Source organism: Macrosteles quadrilineatus, unplaced genomic scaffold (assembly GCF_028750875.1).
Source record: "Macrosteles quadrilineatus isolate MER2022 unplaced genomic scaffold, UCM_ALF_1.0 Scaffold_2__2_contigs__length_208266976, whole genome shotgun sequence".
Lineage (NCBI taxonomy): Eukaryota > Metazoa > Arthropoda > Insecta > Hemiptera > Cicadellidae > Macrosteles > Macrosteles quadrilineatus.
Window position 1 is genome coordinate 105,139,095 of NW_026542595.1, and position 16,988 is coordinate 105,156,082.

General features: G+C 33.2%; 1 protein-coding gene across 1 annotated transcript; it reads left to right on the forward strand.

Annotated features, from left to right (window-relative positions):
- Positions 1–1,834: 1,834 nt before the first annotated feature.
- LOC128984722 (uncharacterized) lies at positions 1,835–3,151 on the forward strand. Its single transcript, XM_054404065.1, has one exon. The coding sequence runs from the start codon at positions 1,835–1,837 to the stop codon at positions 3,149–3,151; it is 1,317 nt and encodes a 438-aa protein (XP_054260040.1).
- The last annotated feature ends 13,837 nt before the right edge of the window (positions 3,152–16,988 follow it).

Consider the following 16,988-nt stretch of genomic DNA (forward strand, 5'->3'; position numbering starts at 1 on the left):
TTTTGATAAAGGTTTCATCATCATACACAGATTGATACTGAGCCAAACAATCTTCCTTGTTTTAGATCTACAATTTTTGTAGCCATTTTCTTTCTAGATGGAAAATCCAAGCCCTCCAAAAGATTCGTAAAGCTCATGAACAAATCTTCAAAACACACTACCTTGGTTGAACAAGCTGAAGAAAGTGAAGTGCAAAAATATTTCCAAAAATGGTGAAAAAGGAGGCTCTAGAGGAAAAAATGTTGGCAACTTACAAAATTGACTGTAAGGCTGTCAGATGCCTCAAGGTTAATACAGTTTTCTTTCTTAAGGGGATCCGCCACCTTTAAATGGCCAATTTTTAAAACTTTTTTAATTTTCCAAATATGTTATTTTCTTATTCTACATACTTTTCTGAGTATGTGTGTAGATTTTTATGTAAATCTGATTATTTTTTCATACAAAAAGAAATGAAATAAAATATTGACTCAGCTACGCCAAATATAAAAAAACCCAAATTTTTTATTCTAACATTTTATTTTATTTTTTTTTTAATATTTTTAAGCCATATATATGGCCCATAATAAAACAGGCATTTCTTTTATAGAATAAAGAAACAATGAAATATATATATAAATAAATTCATGTACATACAGTCTATGTACATAATGAAGGGACAATATCTTACTGCCTGTCTGTAAGTGTTTATATCTCAGCTGTTTCTGTCATCTGCTGCTTCTACATACTGTTATTGTAGGTTATGTTGTATTGCTGTGACATTTACTGTATGTTTACACATTACATTGATTATTAGTACATTATTATCACAGTTTTTATTCTGTGGTATTATATTATTGTTAGTTTTATGAGTGGACTGAACATGTAGTGCAAAGTGATTTCAAACAGCTATTTTGGTAGAGCTTCTAAGTAAATTATTGAATATCTTTATATTTGGTTGTTCTGTGCTAATTGAACCCTAGGTCTGTGAAGTTTTGACCTGAACATGGGTAGGGTGAAAGCAGGAAGAGTAAAAAAATCCCTTCAGTGTCGCAGGAATATGTCAAAAAGGTGGATAAAAGAAACTGATATAGAAAAATGGGTACTTACGTATTATACGGAGGCCACTTATTTTACAGCGCGCTGCGGCGGTTAGGTTAGGTTGGGTTATCATAAGTTTTTATGACTCATCTCGTATAGTTCGATTCATAACGAAACTAGGAAAGTTCTACAAACATATTTATGATAACCCAACTTAACCCAACCGCCGCAGCGCGCTGTAAAATAAGTGGCCTCCGTATAATACGTAAGTACCTAATCATGTGTAGGCTCAAGTATTAGTGAAAATGAGGTTAGGCCTAGGCCTATTTGTACTGATAATGATAATGTAATACCTGGCTGTAGTAACAAGGCTCCAAGGATTCATAGTTCTTTTTCTGAAGAATGTATTGACAATGAAGAAGTTACCCCGGCGAAACGGCCTAAGCCTACTGGGTTTGAACTTGTTGCCTCATACGGAACCGTTGGTAAGACAGATACCTATGACATTGCACCAGCCTATAGCTTCGTAGATATGACAGTTCTTTCTAAATTCCTAGAAGATCTGCCATGTAAGTATTGCTTGGGCATAAATTGTAAGGTAACTATTACTAATGTCTTTGGATTCACGCAGAAGATTTCTGTACAGTGCAGTTCATGCAAAGAAATAAATAGTTTTCTCACATCCCAAAGAATTCACCATAAGGACAATGTAGGTTTTAGAAAAAATCCATTTGATGTAAATAGGAGGATAGTAAAAACCTTTGGCTCGATCGGTAAAGGACATATGGCAATGCAGACATTTTCCATGTGTATGAATATGCCTTGTTTGCATCATTCAGCATTTGACAAACATATGCAAATATTAGTCAATGTCTCAAAACAGTGCTCTGAAGAGACTTTAAAAAATGCTAGGGTAGAGGTAGAGAAGGCACACAGTGACACATTAGACATTGTCAAACCTATAGATATAGGTGTTAGTTATGATGGCGCTTGGCAGAAAAGAGGTTTCACGTCCAAGTACGGAGTGGGCTGCGTAATTGAAGTCGTTACTGGCCTAGTTATAGATTATGTTGTTCTGTCAAAATATTGTAGAATATGTCAGCGGAAAATATCTGAACTTGGAAGAAACTCTCCTCAGTTTAATGAATGGTTTGCTATTCACAAGCCAAAATGCCAAGCCAACTTTGACGGTTCCTCGCCAGCAATGGAGACCGAGGCGGCAGCAATCCTTTGGAAGCGGTCGGAAAACCTTGGTTTCCGTTACATTAGTGTAATTTCCGATGGAGATTCAAAGGCTTTTGACCACATAAGTTCTCTGAATGTGTATGGAGAAAATGTTACGATTGACAAACAAGAATGTGTCAACCACGTGGCGAAACGTTTGGGTACTGCTCTTAGGAACCTTGTTAAAGATTCTAGCAAGGTGAAGATAACACTTGGCGGCAAAAAACATGGTAGCCTAAAAGGAAAAACAATAGACAAACTCTGTCAATATTATAGGAATGCCATAATCAACAATTTAGACAACACTGATAAAATGAGAGAGGCAATTTATGCAACTCTGGACCATTGCAGGTCCTCAGATGATGAACCGCGTCATGATAAATGCCCGCCCGGAAGTGACAGTTGGTGTTTTTACCAAAGGGACCTATACAATAAATTGAAACCTAGAAGACATTCTGAGGGCATAAAAACACCACTGAGTGAAGCTGTCTACAGCCGCATGCTGCCAATATACAAGCGACTTTCTAACGAGAAACTCCTCAAAAGATGTTCGTTGGGCAAGACTCAAAATGCAAACGAGTCTCTTCACAGTGTCATTTGGTCTAAATGCCAAAAAACCACCTTTCAAGCTAAGAGAAGGCTTGATGCAGCAGTTGGAGAAGCAATCAGTGTTTACAACGAAGGCTCTTTTACATCTATGACAAACCTCCTTGAAAAAGCTGGTGTGTCACCTGGAATGAATACTGCAGTCCTAGCCAAGAAAAAAGACTCCCATCGCTTGAAGTTACGGAAGGCAAGGGAAGCCGACAAGTACAAGCAGTATAAGAAACTGGTGAAGGCTGCCCAGATTGAAGAAGAAGAGAGGAAGATAGAAGAAGAAGGGAGGATGTATGGTGCAGGAGATTTTTAATATGAGTACCAGTATCGAGCTTCCCTGAGTAAGCCTCAACTTTAAACTCTGTTTCCCAAAAGTTGGATTTTCCGTGTTTCTTGGTACAAAAATTTGAATAACTTCTAAAGTATATTATATAAAATTATGAAATTTTTACCACTATTTCATTGTTATATTACCAATATTTTGTCTTATGGAAAACACTCTGACTTTAAAACTAACTGTGAAAAAAAAAATTATAAATAAAAAAACTATAAATATTTTGTGTTTTTAATTGTTTGTAACTTTTTTTCTAGCAATTTTATCTTATTTTCCATAAGACAAAAGTTTCTTTAAGCTATAAGGAATAAAAATTAAAAAAATCAAGCCAATTGGTTAAAAAGCAAAAAAGTTATTTAAAGTATAAAATATATGTAAAAAACGTAAAAAAACGTTAACATTTCAAATTATAAGATACTTAAAAGGGTTAAAAAAATAATTCCACCTGGAAACCTTATTTCTAACACTAATAAAACAAGCAAAAATGTTATTAGCAAAATTCACTTAAAAAATAAAAAAAAATCATATTTAAGGTGGCGGATCGCCTTAATCAAAGGCATAAACACGGACATGATTTTTATCTCTCCACTAGCAATTATCACTATACAGTCTAAACTATATCAGATAAGACGCAATATTCAAGTATTTCAAACTCAAGAGAAATGAAAACTACTGTTAAACCCCAGACCAATAATTTAAAAAAATCTCTGTTCGTTCAAAGTGACTCACTTTTGTGTGTAATTTATTAATTATAAATGAAATATTAACTTTTAAAATAATTCAAAATTAGCGCCCATATGGAAAAGGGCCAATTGAGGCCTAATAAGGTTTTCGTGCCTTTAAGGGCTCAACACTTACATTCACAAGCCACTAAAATCAAAATTTGCCTTTACAAATCACAAAAACAGTATCCTGTATGATAAAGTTTAGTCATTTTAAGTAATACATTTCAAAGTTAAAAATGGCCTTAAGTGTTAAACCCAAATAACATGCATTTGATATAGGAAAATTGAGTTTTTTTGTTATTTACGCATAAATTAAAAGAGGTACGAGGTAAGTGTAAATTACAAAGTTGTTAGGAATTAAAAAACCTATAAAATGGTGTGTCACTTGGCATATGAAAGTTTATATTTTTATTTATATTGTTTGTATTTGAAAGTTTTGAACAAAGAGCCTCTTCAAGTTTTCAAAAATAATTCTTTTGGAATTGTTATTATTTCATAAAACCTTTACTTGTAGCATATCAGAGTAAAGCTTATTTCATAACAAGTAAGAAAATTCTACCGGAGAAAGGCTAAATGCATTGGTATAGGAAACGCAGATTATTAAAAAACATTGATAAAAAACTGCCGCCATTTTAAAACAAAAAAAATTTTGTTTTCGCCAAAATGTTTGTCTATCAAATACATTTAAAATGGTGTATAACATTACAAATTTTTACATTCGAAAATTTCGACATTCGACCTAGTGATCCTCAGTTTCTGGCACCACCCTGTATTGAAAATAGTTAAAAATAATTTTACGTTATTCCTTGCGGTCGATTAAGCGGGAATTAATTGTATTACATCCTTGTACGTTAAGCCGTTTTTTCCGTAATCAATTTGAGACACCTCTTGTGGGACACCCTGTATAGTGTGGGCTGGTATGTATCATTCGCTAGACTGGCCTGTTAAAAAATGACTTGTTGCAATTTTTTCAATATTATATACAACCCAAAAGATGGCTACCAAATGACACAGAAACGTGACCGTAAATTAAGATATCAGACCCATAGCTTTTATTTACTATGATAATTATATACAGGGTGACAAAAAAGTCTGGAAACGGTTTAGTATCTTTTTAACTAAATTTGTTAGAAAATTCAAACCTTTCACATCAACTTTCATGTATGAAAACTACTTTTTGTAATCATTGCCGTAATTTGACCTTCACCAGGGGACGGCCCACGAGGAGTAGGTACATAATCTTTAATGTAAGCATAGGTCGATATGCACATCATTTTAAAGGTCTGGTCAAGTGTAGTTCATTGCCGGAAACCGCGTCAAAAAAGGTTCATCCGTTACAAAATGGCGGCAGTTTAAAGTTCTTGCGGATTATACCTGCAGAGGCCTTAGTATTGGTAAATACTCATAGTCAATTTTAGCAGGGAATTCTGAAACCCGGTTAAATTTGTTTTGAAGATTGAATACTATTATAATCTATGACCTAGTTGACTTTAAAATACAGTTTAAGCTCTCAAGCTAATGTTTAATACGAGTATTTGCCCATACTAAGGCCTGTGCAAGTATATTTCACAAGAACTTTGGACAGCTGCCATTTTTAACGGATTAACCGTTTTTGACGCGGTTTCCGGCAATGAACTCCACTTGAGTAACCCTTTAAAATGGTGTGCATATCAACCTATGCTTACATTAAAGATTATGTACCTACTCTCATAGGTCGTCCCCTGGTAGAGGTAAAAAATGACAATGCTTGGAAAAATTAGTTTTCATACATGTAAGTTGATGTGAAAGATCTGAATTTTCTAACGGACATAGTTAAAAAGATATTAAACCGTTTCCAGCCTTTTTTGTTACCCTGTATTTTTGGGTGTTTAGGCATGGTAGGAACACAACCAATCGTAAGATATATATTTTAACTTGTGTGAGTATATCGTCCACTGATATTTGTAAGAATTTTGTGTGAAAAGTAACTAAATTTTTACATTTTAGAACGACAACTAAAAAAAAATTAAAGCTGGCTATGGTATATTGATAGTACAGACTAAGTGTGTGATACATTACAGTGAAAAATACAGTAGTGTTATGCTATGCTTATAAAGTGATTTAATCCTATTTAATGTAGGCCTATATTCCTATGTAAAAATTGTGTTACCGTTGAAAGAAAGAATAAATAAATACATAAATATGTAGTGTTCTTGACAAGATAAACAATATTTTTACTGCATTGCATCATTGTTATTGTTCCTATACTGGTTTTGTTTTTCGAATCTCTCGTTTTGTCAACTTGTGCAGATAGTTTGTTATTTATAGTTGTTACTTATAGTTTGTTATTTATAGTTGTTATTTATCTTTTTATGTCTTGTTATTGAAGTCTTGTTTTCCAGTTTTTTTTCACTACTTTTGTACTGGCCTGTAATTTTTTTCTGTTGATTATTGTATTTTTCATGTAAAAATGGTGCAACTGTTAACAAATAAATAAAAAAAAATTTTCAACCAAAAAACTTACATTGCATACTAACAATATTATAAGATATAGATATTAAATCTCTAAATATATAATCTGAACAGTCATTCTTTTCACCATCAAAATCTGTTGCTCGTACTAATGAGGGGTTGTTACACTCAGAGTCTGCACATCCACAAAACTCAGTGTAACATTTTTTCCCCAAAGTAATAACAATACGCTGACTTACACCCATTACATCCACACCCTCTCCGCAACAAAATAAGATGTTGGCAACAACCCTTCCTTCGTCCAAAAGCAGCTTCATCATACACAGATTGATACTGGGCCAAACAGTCCTCCTTGTTTTAGATCTACAATGTTTGTAGCCATTTTCTTTCTAGATGGAAAATCCAAGCCCTCCAAACGATTTGTAGAGCTCATGAACAAATCTTCAAAACACACTACCTTGGTTGAACAAGCTGAAGAAAGTGAAGTACAAAAATATTTCCAAAAATGGTGAAAAAGGAGGCTCTAGAGGAAAAAATGTTGGCAACCTACAAAATCGACTGTAAGGCTGTCAGACTCCTCAAAGTTAGTACAGTTTTTTTTCTTAATCAAAGACATAAACACTGACATGATTTGTCCATCCATTATCAATTATCACTACACAGTCTTAACTATCTCAGATTAGACGCAAGTATTTTTAACTCAAGAGAAATGAAAACTACTGTTAAATCCAAGACCAATAATTAAAAAGAGCAATAATTAGCAAAACCATGAAAAAATTCATGGTATGAACATGACCATATGGCTCATCAGTATGAAGAATGATTCTTCTCATCTTCTCTTCGTGGATTGTTCTAGATATTTATCAAAAACTAATCTAATTCCATCATGGTTTCACCGTTTTTATACGTTTACAGGTGAAAGCAACTGCAAAGTTCCTATAAGTTAACATAATCGTGGATGTCTATTTTATTTATATTTGTATTATTGTATAACATTTATTTATAATATATTTACATTTATATTTATTATATTAATTTTCTTACTTCATTGGTAATTCTTTGTTCGTCATACTATGCTTTACTCCATAGTTGTTGTAATTGATTTTAAATTTATCTCCCTTGTGTTTAAACCTTCTGTTTTATGTAGCATGTTTTATGCGGCTCTGTGGGCGTCCCAATGCTCTGTTTTAAGTAGAATGTATGCAAAATTTGCCACAATGAAATATCCCGGAACTGGCCAGAGGGACGGTGTGATGCCTGCAGAATATTCTACGCTAGGAGGGGAGTAAGTAACCTTGAAAATTTTGGACTTACATGAAGTATGTAGTGTATAAATTTTTTTCCCAGTTTCTATTTATTTATTTTATATTTGTATTATTATATAACATTCATTTTTATTATGTATTTATAATATATTTAGATTTATTATATTTTTTTCTTTGGTAATTCTTTGTTCGTCATACTATTGCTTTACTCTTTACTTATTGTCATTTACTTTAAATTTATCTCCATAGTGTTTAAACTTTCTTTTTTCTGTAGCAAGCGTGCCGCATTTGCGGCCGTGGGGGTAGCCTGCGATTGACAACATAGGGACGCACACGTGGCTGGTCCTAGTGGGTAGTAACCGTACTGACATATTTGCGTTTTGTTCCAGATAGAAAGAACCCCGGACGCTTTTATCATCAGATAAGCATCAATCAGATTATGTGAGTGTTAAATCGACACTCGCATGAACATAAATTTATTCAAATATTGAAAATAAAACATACAGATTTTAGAAAACCTGAACAATATGAATGTATTTAATTCTGTGAACAGTGTAAAATTTCAAGCGTAGACAATATTGGTGACCTCCGGACCCACACGAAGAAAGGAACGACCTCCCAGGCCTGGGCGGCAGTATTAGATTGTTCATAACAGGTGCAAATGACGGAGCTATGTGTGCTAGAGACGGGCTAACAGAAAATTGTGAATTAAAGACTATTTGTAATAACAGGTGTTTCAGTAAAGCGAAGTGAGCTATGCAGATTCAGATTCTACGTGCAAAAAATAAGTTGAAAATGTAGAATATATTTTTTCCTACAGTCACCCGACAAAGTTGGCTTCCTTGTACTGTTTATAGTACAGAAAGCTGCTAATTGCTGCATATTTATACTTTGCCGTACGGTTTATACTTTGCCGCACATCAGGATTCCAACGAAACAACACAAAACAGCGTGGTTCTATTATGCACGTAATCCGTGTACGCTTGGAAATAGGTTGGCAACACTTAAAGATAATAAGGCTACTATGAGCAGCTGATTGACTATTATAACTACGATTTAACCTGTCATTTCGTGTTTATAGTTTCGGTATTTCTGAACTTTCTGGACTTTTCTTTTAAACGTTTTTAAAACATTCCTACGATCATAATAAACAAGAAAATACCTTTAAAGCATTTTTTTAGGCGCGAAAACCACTTCAAATTACAAAAACATACGGAACTATATTCTCAAAACGCGGAGCACATTTCTTGCCGAGGAAAAATAGCGGAGTGATACGGACCGCGGGTACTACTTTCTCTAAGGCGCCATTTGTGTTGCCAGCTGAACCTAAAAACGTGTCGTATAGTGTTTGAAAGACTAATTATTTATATTCTATATAGTGACTGTAGGAAAAATATAATGTGTAACACGAGTGAAAAAGGCCTTTGCTGCACTCGAGATCATTCCGCACTCGCCTGCGGCTCGTGCGTAAACATTGCTCTCGTGTGCAGCAAAGTGCCACTTTCACCACTAGTTACACAAATAACTATTTTTTATTTGTATGCAAGTCCCAAATTTTCAAGGTTACTTACTCCTCTCCTTGAGTAGAATTGTCTGCAAGTTCTTGGATATCGTTAGCTGATATAGAATTATGAAAAATGATCTCCATAGTAATAGTGACATATTAATTGGTGTTTTGACTACCGGTGTTTTTATGAAGATCTATATACATTTCCAAATACATACATTAGAACGAGAACCAAATTTTCAAGAATTGTTGTAGTTTGTTTGGTGGTTAGGGGAGCAGTGCGTGAAAATGCTCAAAAAATGAACTTTTATTAAATGATGACAAAATATTGTGTATTTTGTGCTGTTTAAGAAAATATATAACACTTTATACTTTGGATATTTTCCTACATAAGAAGGAATCTTTAATCCTCCATTAAGATAAATTAAGGAAACTACCCATTTTCCCGGGTTTTCCTGATTAACTAAGCTTGTAATAGTCTTATCTTCAATCAAACTGCATATTTGCATTTATGATTAAAAACTGAACAATTTGAGTGCCCATAGTTGCAACCTACTCCTCTTTTATTAATGGATTTCAAAATATGAATTTACTTAAAATAGATACTGTAATAAAATTCCAATAAAGTTACAATACAATTTATTTAGGTTCTATAGCTATTACAACAATCTCATTGGGCTATGACAGTGAAATTATATTTTGGTCTAGGTTTTTGATGGGCTAGGCTAGATAACAATTTGGAGAGCAATGATATTAATCTAGGGGTTGGTTCGTGCCGGGTATGAAATTCTGATAGGCTAATTAACTTAATTTATACAGTACTAAAGTAGGCTAAATAATATGAGATAGGCTAATAACGAGAGTCAAAAATTTAGGCTATAAGTTCTTAATTTGAAAGTCACTTGAAATTTAGTCAATTCACAATGGTGTGATGGTGGTTGGAAATTGATGATGAGTTTTTAAGTGTTAATTGAAGTTGATATTACCAATTTTTGTTGAAATGGTGATTATCTTCTTTCTTTATGTCTCTTTATATTCAATATTTATATGTATTCTGAATGTAAATTTTTACTTTTGAATATTTAAATCACTGGAGACTTGGTTCCCACATCCATCTCTATCTATATCTTCCACCACAAGCACATTTTCTTCATTTTCTTTAGCTTTCCTTCCAACAATGCTACTTCACACCTGGACACTGGACAGTACAAAAGAAATATTTCTTACCTAGACACCATTTAATTTTAGAATATTATTTTTGAATATAGTTTTTCTTCTTCACTAATTTATATTTCATTAAATTTAAATATTCTTTTTGAAAATACAGAATTTAGTTACAATTTACATATAAGTACATTCATGTTTTATCTCAATATCCCCTCAGAAATGATGGTATGGTGATGAATCAACAGAACATTATTTCGATAAGATAATGAATGAATGTATGATAGCTTAACTAATTTACATAAACAGAACCTTTTTTTACATCTAGAATAAACACAAACATTGAACACATAAACATAACTTGATAAAACATACCATGGAACGTTAACACAAAACATGATTCATTATATTATTATCAAACAAACAGTAGTAAAGAACAGAAACAGTGGAAAACATAAAGTGGTTTTGTGTCTATATATTTGTGATGTGTGAGTGTGTGGGAATTAACCATTTCCTATAGTCTATCAGTCTATCACCACTGAACACACAGTCCTCTCATCTTTTATAAAAGTTTATCTTGAGCACTATAATTGTCTTTTAAACAATACGGTCATTTTCACTGAAAGGTTGTTTATGCACTTGATTTTCAGAGAACAGGAAAGGGAATTAAACATTTTCGTTGTTCATGGGGGGAAAATACTTCTTTATTGAAGAAATGTGGTATGGACCGAATTCTTCTGGGTTTTCTAAACTACTAATGAAGTATGTAGATGATCCTAACACTCTACTAATCTTGAATGGTCCTTCGTATACTTCAAATATTTGGCAGTCTCGCCTTGCGCTAAATTTGAAAGAGGATGATTTCTTATGAGTACTAAATCGCCTGGATGAAAATAAGTTATATGGGATTTGTTATGATTGTTGGCTATTTTATCACGCTTTTCTTTTATTATATGACATAATATCCCTTCTGTACTAACTTTGTCAAACTTTAATATTTTCTGTGAATCATTTATATTTATTATTATTTGTTCTTGATTGAAATCCATAACAGTTTTCCATAAGCTTAACACGTCCATTCCGAATATAATAGATCTGACTAAGTTGGGTACAATCAACATTTGAATGTTCGTGATTTGATCATCTATGGTGATTGGCAACATTATTATTTTTGATATTTTCTTTGATTTATCATTTACAGCGGTTTTAATACTTGTACCGACAACTGGTAGTTGTTCATGACGGCCAATGTTTATTTGGTTCTCAGAGTACCAATTTTCAGACATACACGTTACGTTTGAACCTGTATCAATAAGAGCATTTACAGAAATATTATTAATTTAAATTTGATTTCTGGATAATGAGTTGGTATTTGTTTTAATAAGCATTGTTCATTAGGACTTGGTTCTTCTGTAAGTAGGAATTCTCGGTCACAATAGATATTACATATAGTTTGTTCGTCTTGGTCATCTGGTTTATGATTATTAATTTGCCTACATAATCCGATTTTGTAAATATTTGGCACTGAAGATCTTTGTTCATTTAATTTAGATTCTGATGTTGAGTGTAGGCAACTATTATCGACAGTGCCTAACAGTTTAAAGGCTCTTTAGGATCGTTGGGTTGTGTGACAGTATTATTTGGTCGACTCGGGTTTTGTTCAACTATCATATGGTAAACTTGATTTTGTTCATGGGTAGGATATCGCCTTCCGTCATTTTGATTAACGTGGTAATTGGGTTTGGAACTTTGCTGGTTATTCGCTGATGGTTGATAATTATTTGTCCTACGGTCGTTATATCTATTATAAGGGTGATCATTTGGTTGAGGTGCTGTCCGGTAGTATTGGTTCTTTGGAACATAGGCTCTATTATCGTAACGGTTCCGATTTGAATCTGATCCCCTCCATTCTTTCTTATGTGGATCATTATAATCTTCATTTCTTCGTGGTTGCTCGTTGAATTTGTTTTGCGGATTATGATGTAAGTTTGAGATGAATGGTTTATGTTGATTTTTTTTCTGTTGATCTTTGATGTCTTCCCGTAAAATTTTGCTTCAGACCCTTGGATAGTAGTTATATTTTGTACTCGTCGTGCATTCTGGATTAGTTCTTCGAAATGTTCGCACAGGCAATCCACTATTTCTTCTTCATCAAGGGATGGTGTCAATGATTGTAGTGTGAGGACACGTTCTACGAAATACTCTGATCGAGACAAATTTCCATTGTTTCGGTATTTTTCAGTTTCTAAACGTTGTTTTATCCCTCGCTGTGTGTCTCGACTCCAGTATTTGTTCTCAAATAGGTGTTGGAATTGTTCCCAATTTCTAATGTCGCCTTTTACGAGGTTGAACTAACGTGCAGCGTGATTTTCAAGGCTGGTTTCAATCAGGTCGATGAGAAACTCTATGTTGTCAATATTTGGATCTTTCCTTAGTATATTCTTTTTATAGTATTTTTGCAGCTTAGCAATGAATTCTTTCGGATTATGTCCTCTACCATTGAATTTTGGTAATGTCATATCTGACACGATTCCGGAGTTTCCGTTACATGTAACATAGATATGTTGAGGGGACGATGTTACTTGTCCATGTTTAGTGAAATTTTGTTTTATTTCAATAATCTCCTCACTTTGTTTTTGTAAATTCTGTTGGATAGCTGAAATTTCTTGACCTTGATTTTTAAAAACGATCAGTGAATTTTGTATTTCATGGTCATTATGTTTTGATTTTGCTGTTATAAGTTGTTCATGATCCAACCTGAATTGGTTTATCTGAGAATGAGTATCATATTTTTGTTTTTGTATTTCCAAATTTACTTTTTCAAGAGTTTGAGAATTATTTTGGATTATCACGGACTTCATTTCGGATTTTTGTTCTTCTAAGTCTTGGATTAAATTTTCACGTATTTTGGTATCACACTCATATATTTCTGCTTTAAACGTTTCTTTCATTGTAAGGATCTCTTTGGAATGTTGAATCTGAGTTATTTGTATCTGATCCATTTCCTTACGCATGTTTTCTTGGTTAGTTTTAACAGAGGTGATTTTTTCTTCAAGGGAAATCTGGCACTGTTTAATTTCACGCTGAATTTCTGATTTTAAATGATCATTTTGTAATTTTATTTCTGACATTTCAGATTGTATTTATAATTTTAATGTGTCGTGTTGTGAAATTATTAATGCATTATTCTGTTGAACCATTCGCATTAATTGAAGAATAGAATCATTCATATTTATTTCACTCGCAGCTGTTAGAGGCAGTGATGCGATGTCTGTGACTCCAGTCGTATGTTCATTCGATGTCAGTGTGGTGGCTTTCATAGTGACGTCACTCACATCAGCTGATTTGTCTGTCTGTTGTTGTGACGATTCATCTCCGCCGTTCTTCTTCTCCTCTATGTCAAGTCCTTCTGCTGTGTCCAGTTCTCGTTCCACCATTCCCTGTGTTCCCATTGGCTGGTGTGAATTCGATGCGGATGTCATGGCGGCGTTGTCTTGTGCGTCTGCTGCTGTGTTGTCTGTTGCTGTTCTAGTGATGCTTTGTGTATGAATGTTTTCTTGTAGATCGTGTCCTTCGTTGTGCTGTGTATTCATGTCGTTTGATTGTATGTTGTTTACGGTGTTCACTAATTTATCTTGCTTATTAGCATTTGCTAATTCGCCACAATTATCGTCTGGGTCTGATTCACCGTCGGTATTGTAACGCAAATTATTTTCGGCTGCCATCCACGATAACTTCGGCTTTGGTCGTAAATTGTACCTTTTGTCATCGTCACTCATATTGATTAAATAAATGATTATTCCCTGTGTTGTTGTATATATTTTGTATTTGCAGGTTTGTTAGTTGTGTGTTAATTTGGTTATTAAGGCCTATCTTACATTTTGTAGGTTAATCGTAGGTTAGGCCTAGATCAGAATTTTCAATAGCCCATTAGTTGGGACGCCATTTTGCAACCTACTCCTCTTTTATTAATGGATTTCAAAATATGAATTTACTTAAAATAGATACTGTAATAAAATTCCAATAAAGTTACAATACAATTTATTTAGGTTCTATAGCTATTACAACAATCTCATTGGGCTATGACAGTGAAATTATATTTTGGTCTAGGTTTTTGATGGGCTAGGCTAGATAACAATTTGGAGAGCAATGATATTAATCTAGGGGTTGGTTCGTGCCGGGTATGAAATTCTGATAGGCTAATTAACTTAATTTATACAGTACTAAAGTAGGCTAAATAATATGAGATAGGCTAATAATGAGAGTCAAAAATTTAGGCTATAAGTTCTTAATTTGAAAGTCACTTGAAATTTAGTCAATTCACAATGGTGTGATGGTGGTTGGAAATTGATGATGAGTTTTTAAGTGTTAATTGAAGTTGATATTACCAATTTTTGTTGAAATGGTGATTATCTTCTTTCTTTATGTATCTTTATATTCAATATTTATATGTATTCTGAATGTTAATTTTTACTTTTGAATATTTAAATCACTGGAGACTTGGCTAGCACATCCATCTCTATCTATATCTTCCACCACAAGCACATTTTCTTCCTTTTCTTTAGCTTTCCTTCCAACAATGCTACTTTACACCTGGACACTGGACAGTTCAAAAGAAATATTTCCTACCTAGACACCATTTAATTTTAGAATATTATTTTTGAATATAGTTTTTCTTCTTCACTAATTTATATTTCATTAAATTTAAATATTCTTTTTGAAAATACAGAATTTAGTTACAATTTACATATGAGTACATTCATGTTTTATCTTAATATCCCCTCAGAAATGATGGTATGGTGATGAATCAACAGAACATTATTTCGATAAGATAATGAATGAATGTATGATAGCTTAACTAATTTACATAAACAGAACCTTTTTTTATATCTAGAATAAACACAAACATTGAACACATAAACATAACTTGATAAAACATACCATGGAACGTTAACACAAAACATGATTCATTATATTATTATCAAACAAACAGTAGTAAAGAACAGAAACAGTGGAAAACATAAAGTGGTTTTGTGTCTATATATTTGTGATGTGTGAGTGTGTGGGAATTAACCATTTCCTATTGTCTATCAGTCTATCACCACTGAACACACAGTCCTCTCATCTTTTGTAAAAGTTTAACTTGAGCACTATAATTGTCTTTTAAACAATACGGTCATTTTCACTGAAAGATTGTTTATGCACTTGATTTTCAAAGAACAGGAAAGGGAATTAAACATTTTCGTTGTTCATGGGGGGAAAATACTTCTTTATTGAAGAAATGTGGTATGGACCGAATTCTTCTGGGTTTTCTAAACTACTAATGAAGTATGTAGATGATCCTAACACTCTACTAATCTTAAATGGTCCTTCGTATACTTCAAATAGTTTGGCAGTCTCGCCTTGCGCTAAATTTGAAAGAGGATGATTTCTTATGAGTACTAAACCGCCTGGATGAAAATAAGTTATATGGGATTTTATTATGATTGTTGGCTATTTTATCACGCTTTTCTTTTATTATATGACATAATATCCCTTCTGTACTAACTTTGTCAAACTTTAATATTTTCTGTGAATCATTTATATTTATTATTATTTGTTCTTGATTGAAATCCATAACAGTTTTCCATAAGCTTAACACGTCCATTCCGAATATAATAGATCTGACTAAGTTGGGTACAATCAACATTTGAATGTTCGTGATTTGATCATCTATGGTGATTGGCAACATTATTATTTTTGATATTTTCTTGGATTTATCATTTACACTTAATATTTGTACCGACAACTGGTAGTTGTTCATGACGGCCAATGTTTATTTGGCTCTCAGAGTACCAATTTTCAGACATACACGTTACGTTTGAACCTGTATCAATAAGAGCATTTACAGAAATATTATTAATTTTAATTTTGATTTCTGGATAATGAATTGGTATTTGTTTTAATAAGCATTGTTCATTAGGACTTGGTTCTTCTGTAAGTAGGAATTCTCGGTCACAATAGATATTACATATAGTTTGTTCGTCTTGGTCATCTGGTTTATGATTATTAATTTGCCTACATAATCCGATTTTGTTAATATTTGGCACTGAAGATCTTTGTTCATTTAATTTAGATTCTGATGTTGAGTGTTGGCAACTATTATCGACAGTGCCTAACAGTTTAAAGGCTCTTTAGGATCGTTGGGTTGTGTGACAGTATTATTTGGTCGACTCGGGTTTTGTTCAACTATCATATGGTAAACTTGATTTTGTTCATGGGTAGGATATCGCCTTCCGTCATTTTGATTAACGTGGTAATTGGGTTTGGAACTTTGCTGGTTATTCGCTGATGGTTGATAATTATTTGTCCTACGGTCGTTATATCTATTATAAGGGTGATCATTTGGTTGAGGTGCTGTCCGGTAGTATTGGTTCTTTGGAACATAGGCTCTATTATCGTAACGGTTCAAAATTGAATCTGATCCCCTCCTTTCTTTCTTATGTGGATCATTATAATCTTCATTTCTTCGTGGTTGCTCGTTGAATTTGTTTTGCGGATTTTGATGTAAGTTTGAGATGAATGGTTTATGTTGATTTTTCATCTGTTGATCTTTGATGTCTTTTTTTTTTTTTTTTTTTGTTGATCTTTGAGATCTTTGTTGATCTTTGTGTTTGGCCGTAAAAGTAAGGCTTCAAACCCTTGGATAGTAGTTATATTTTGTA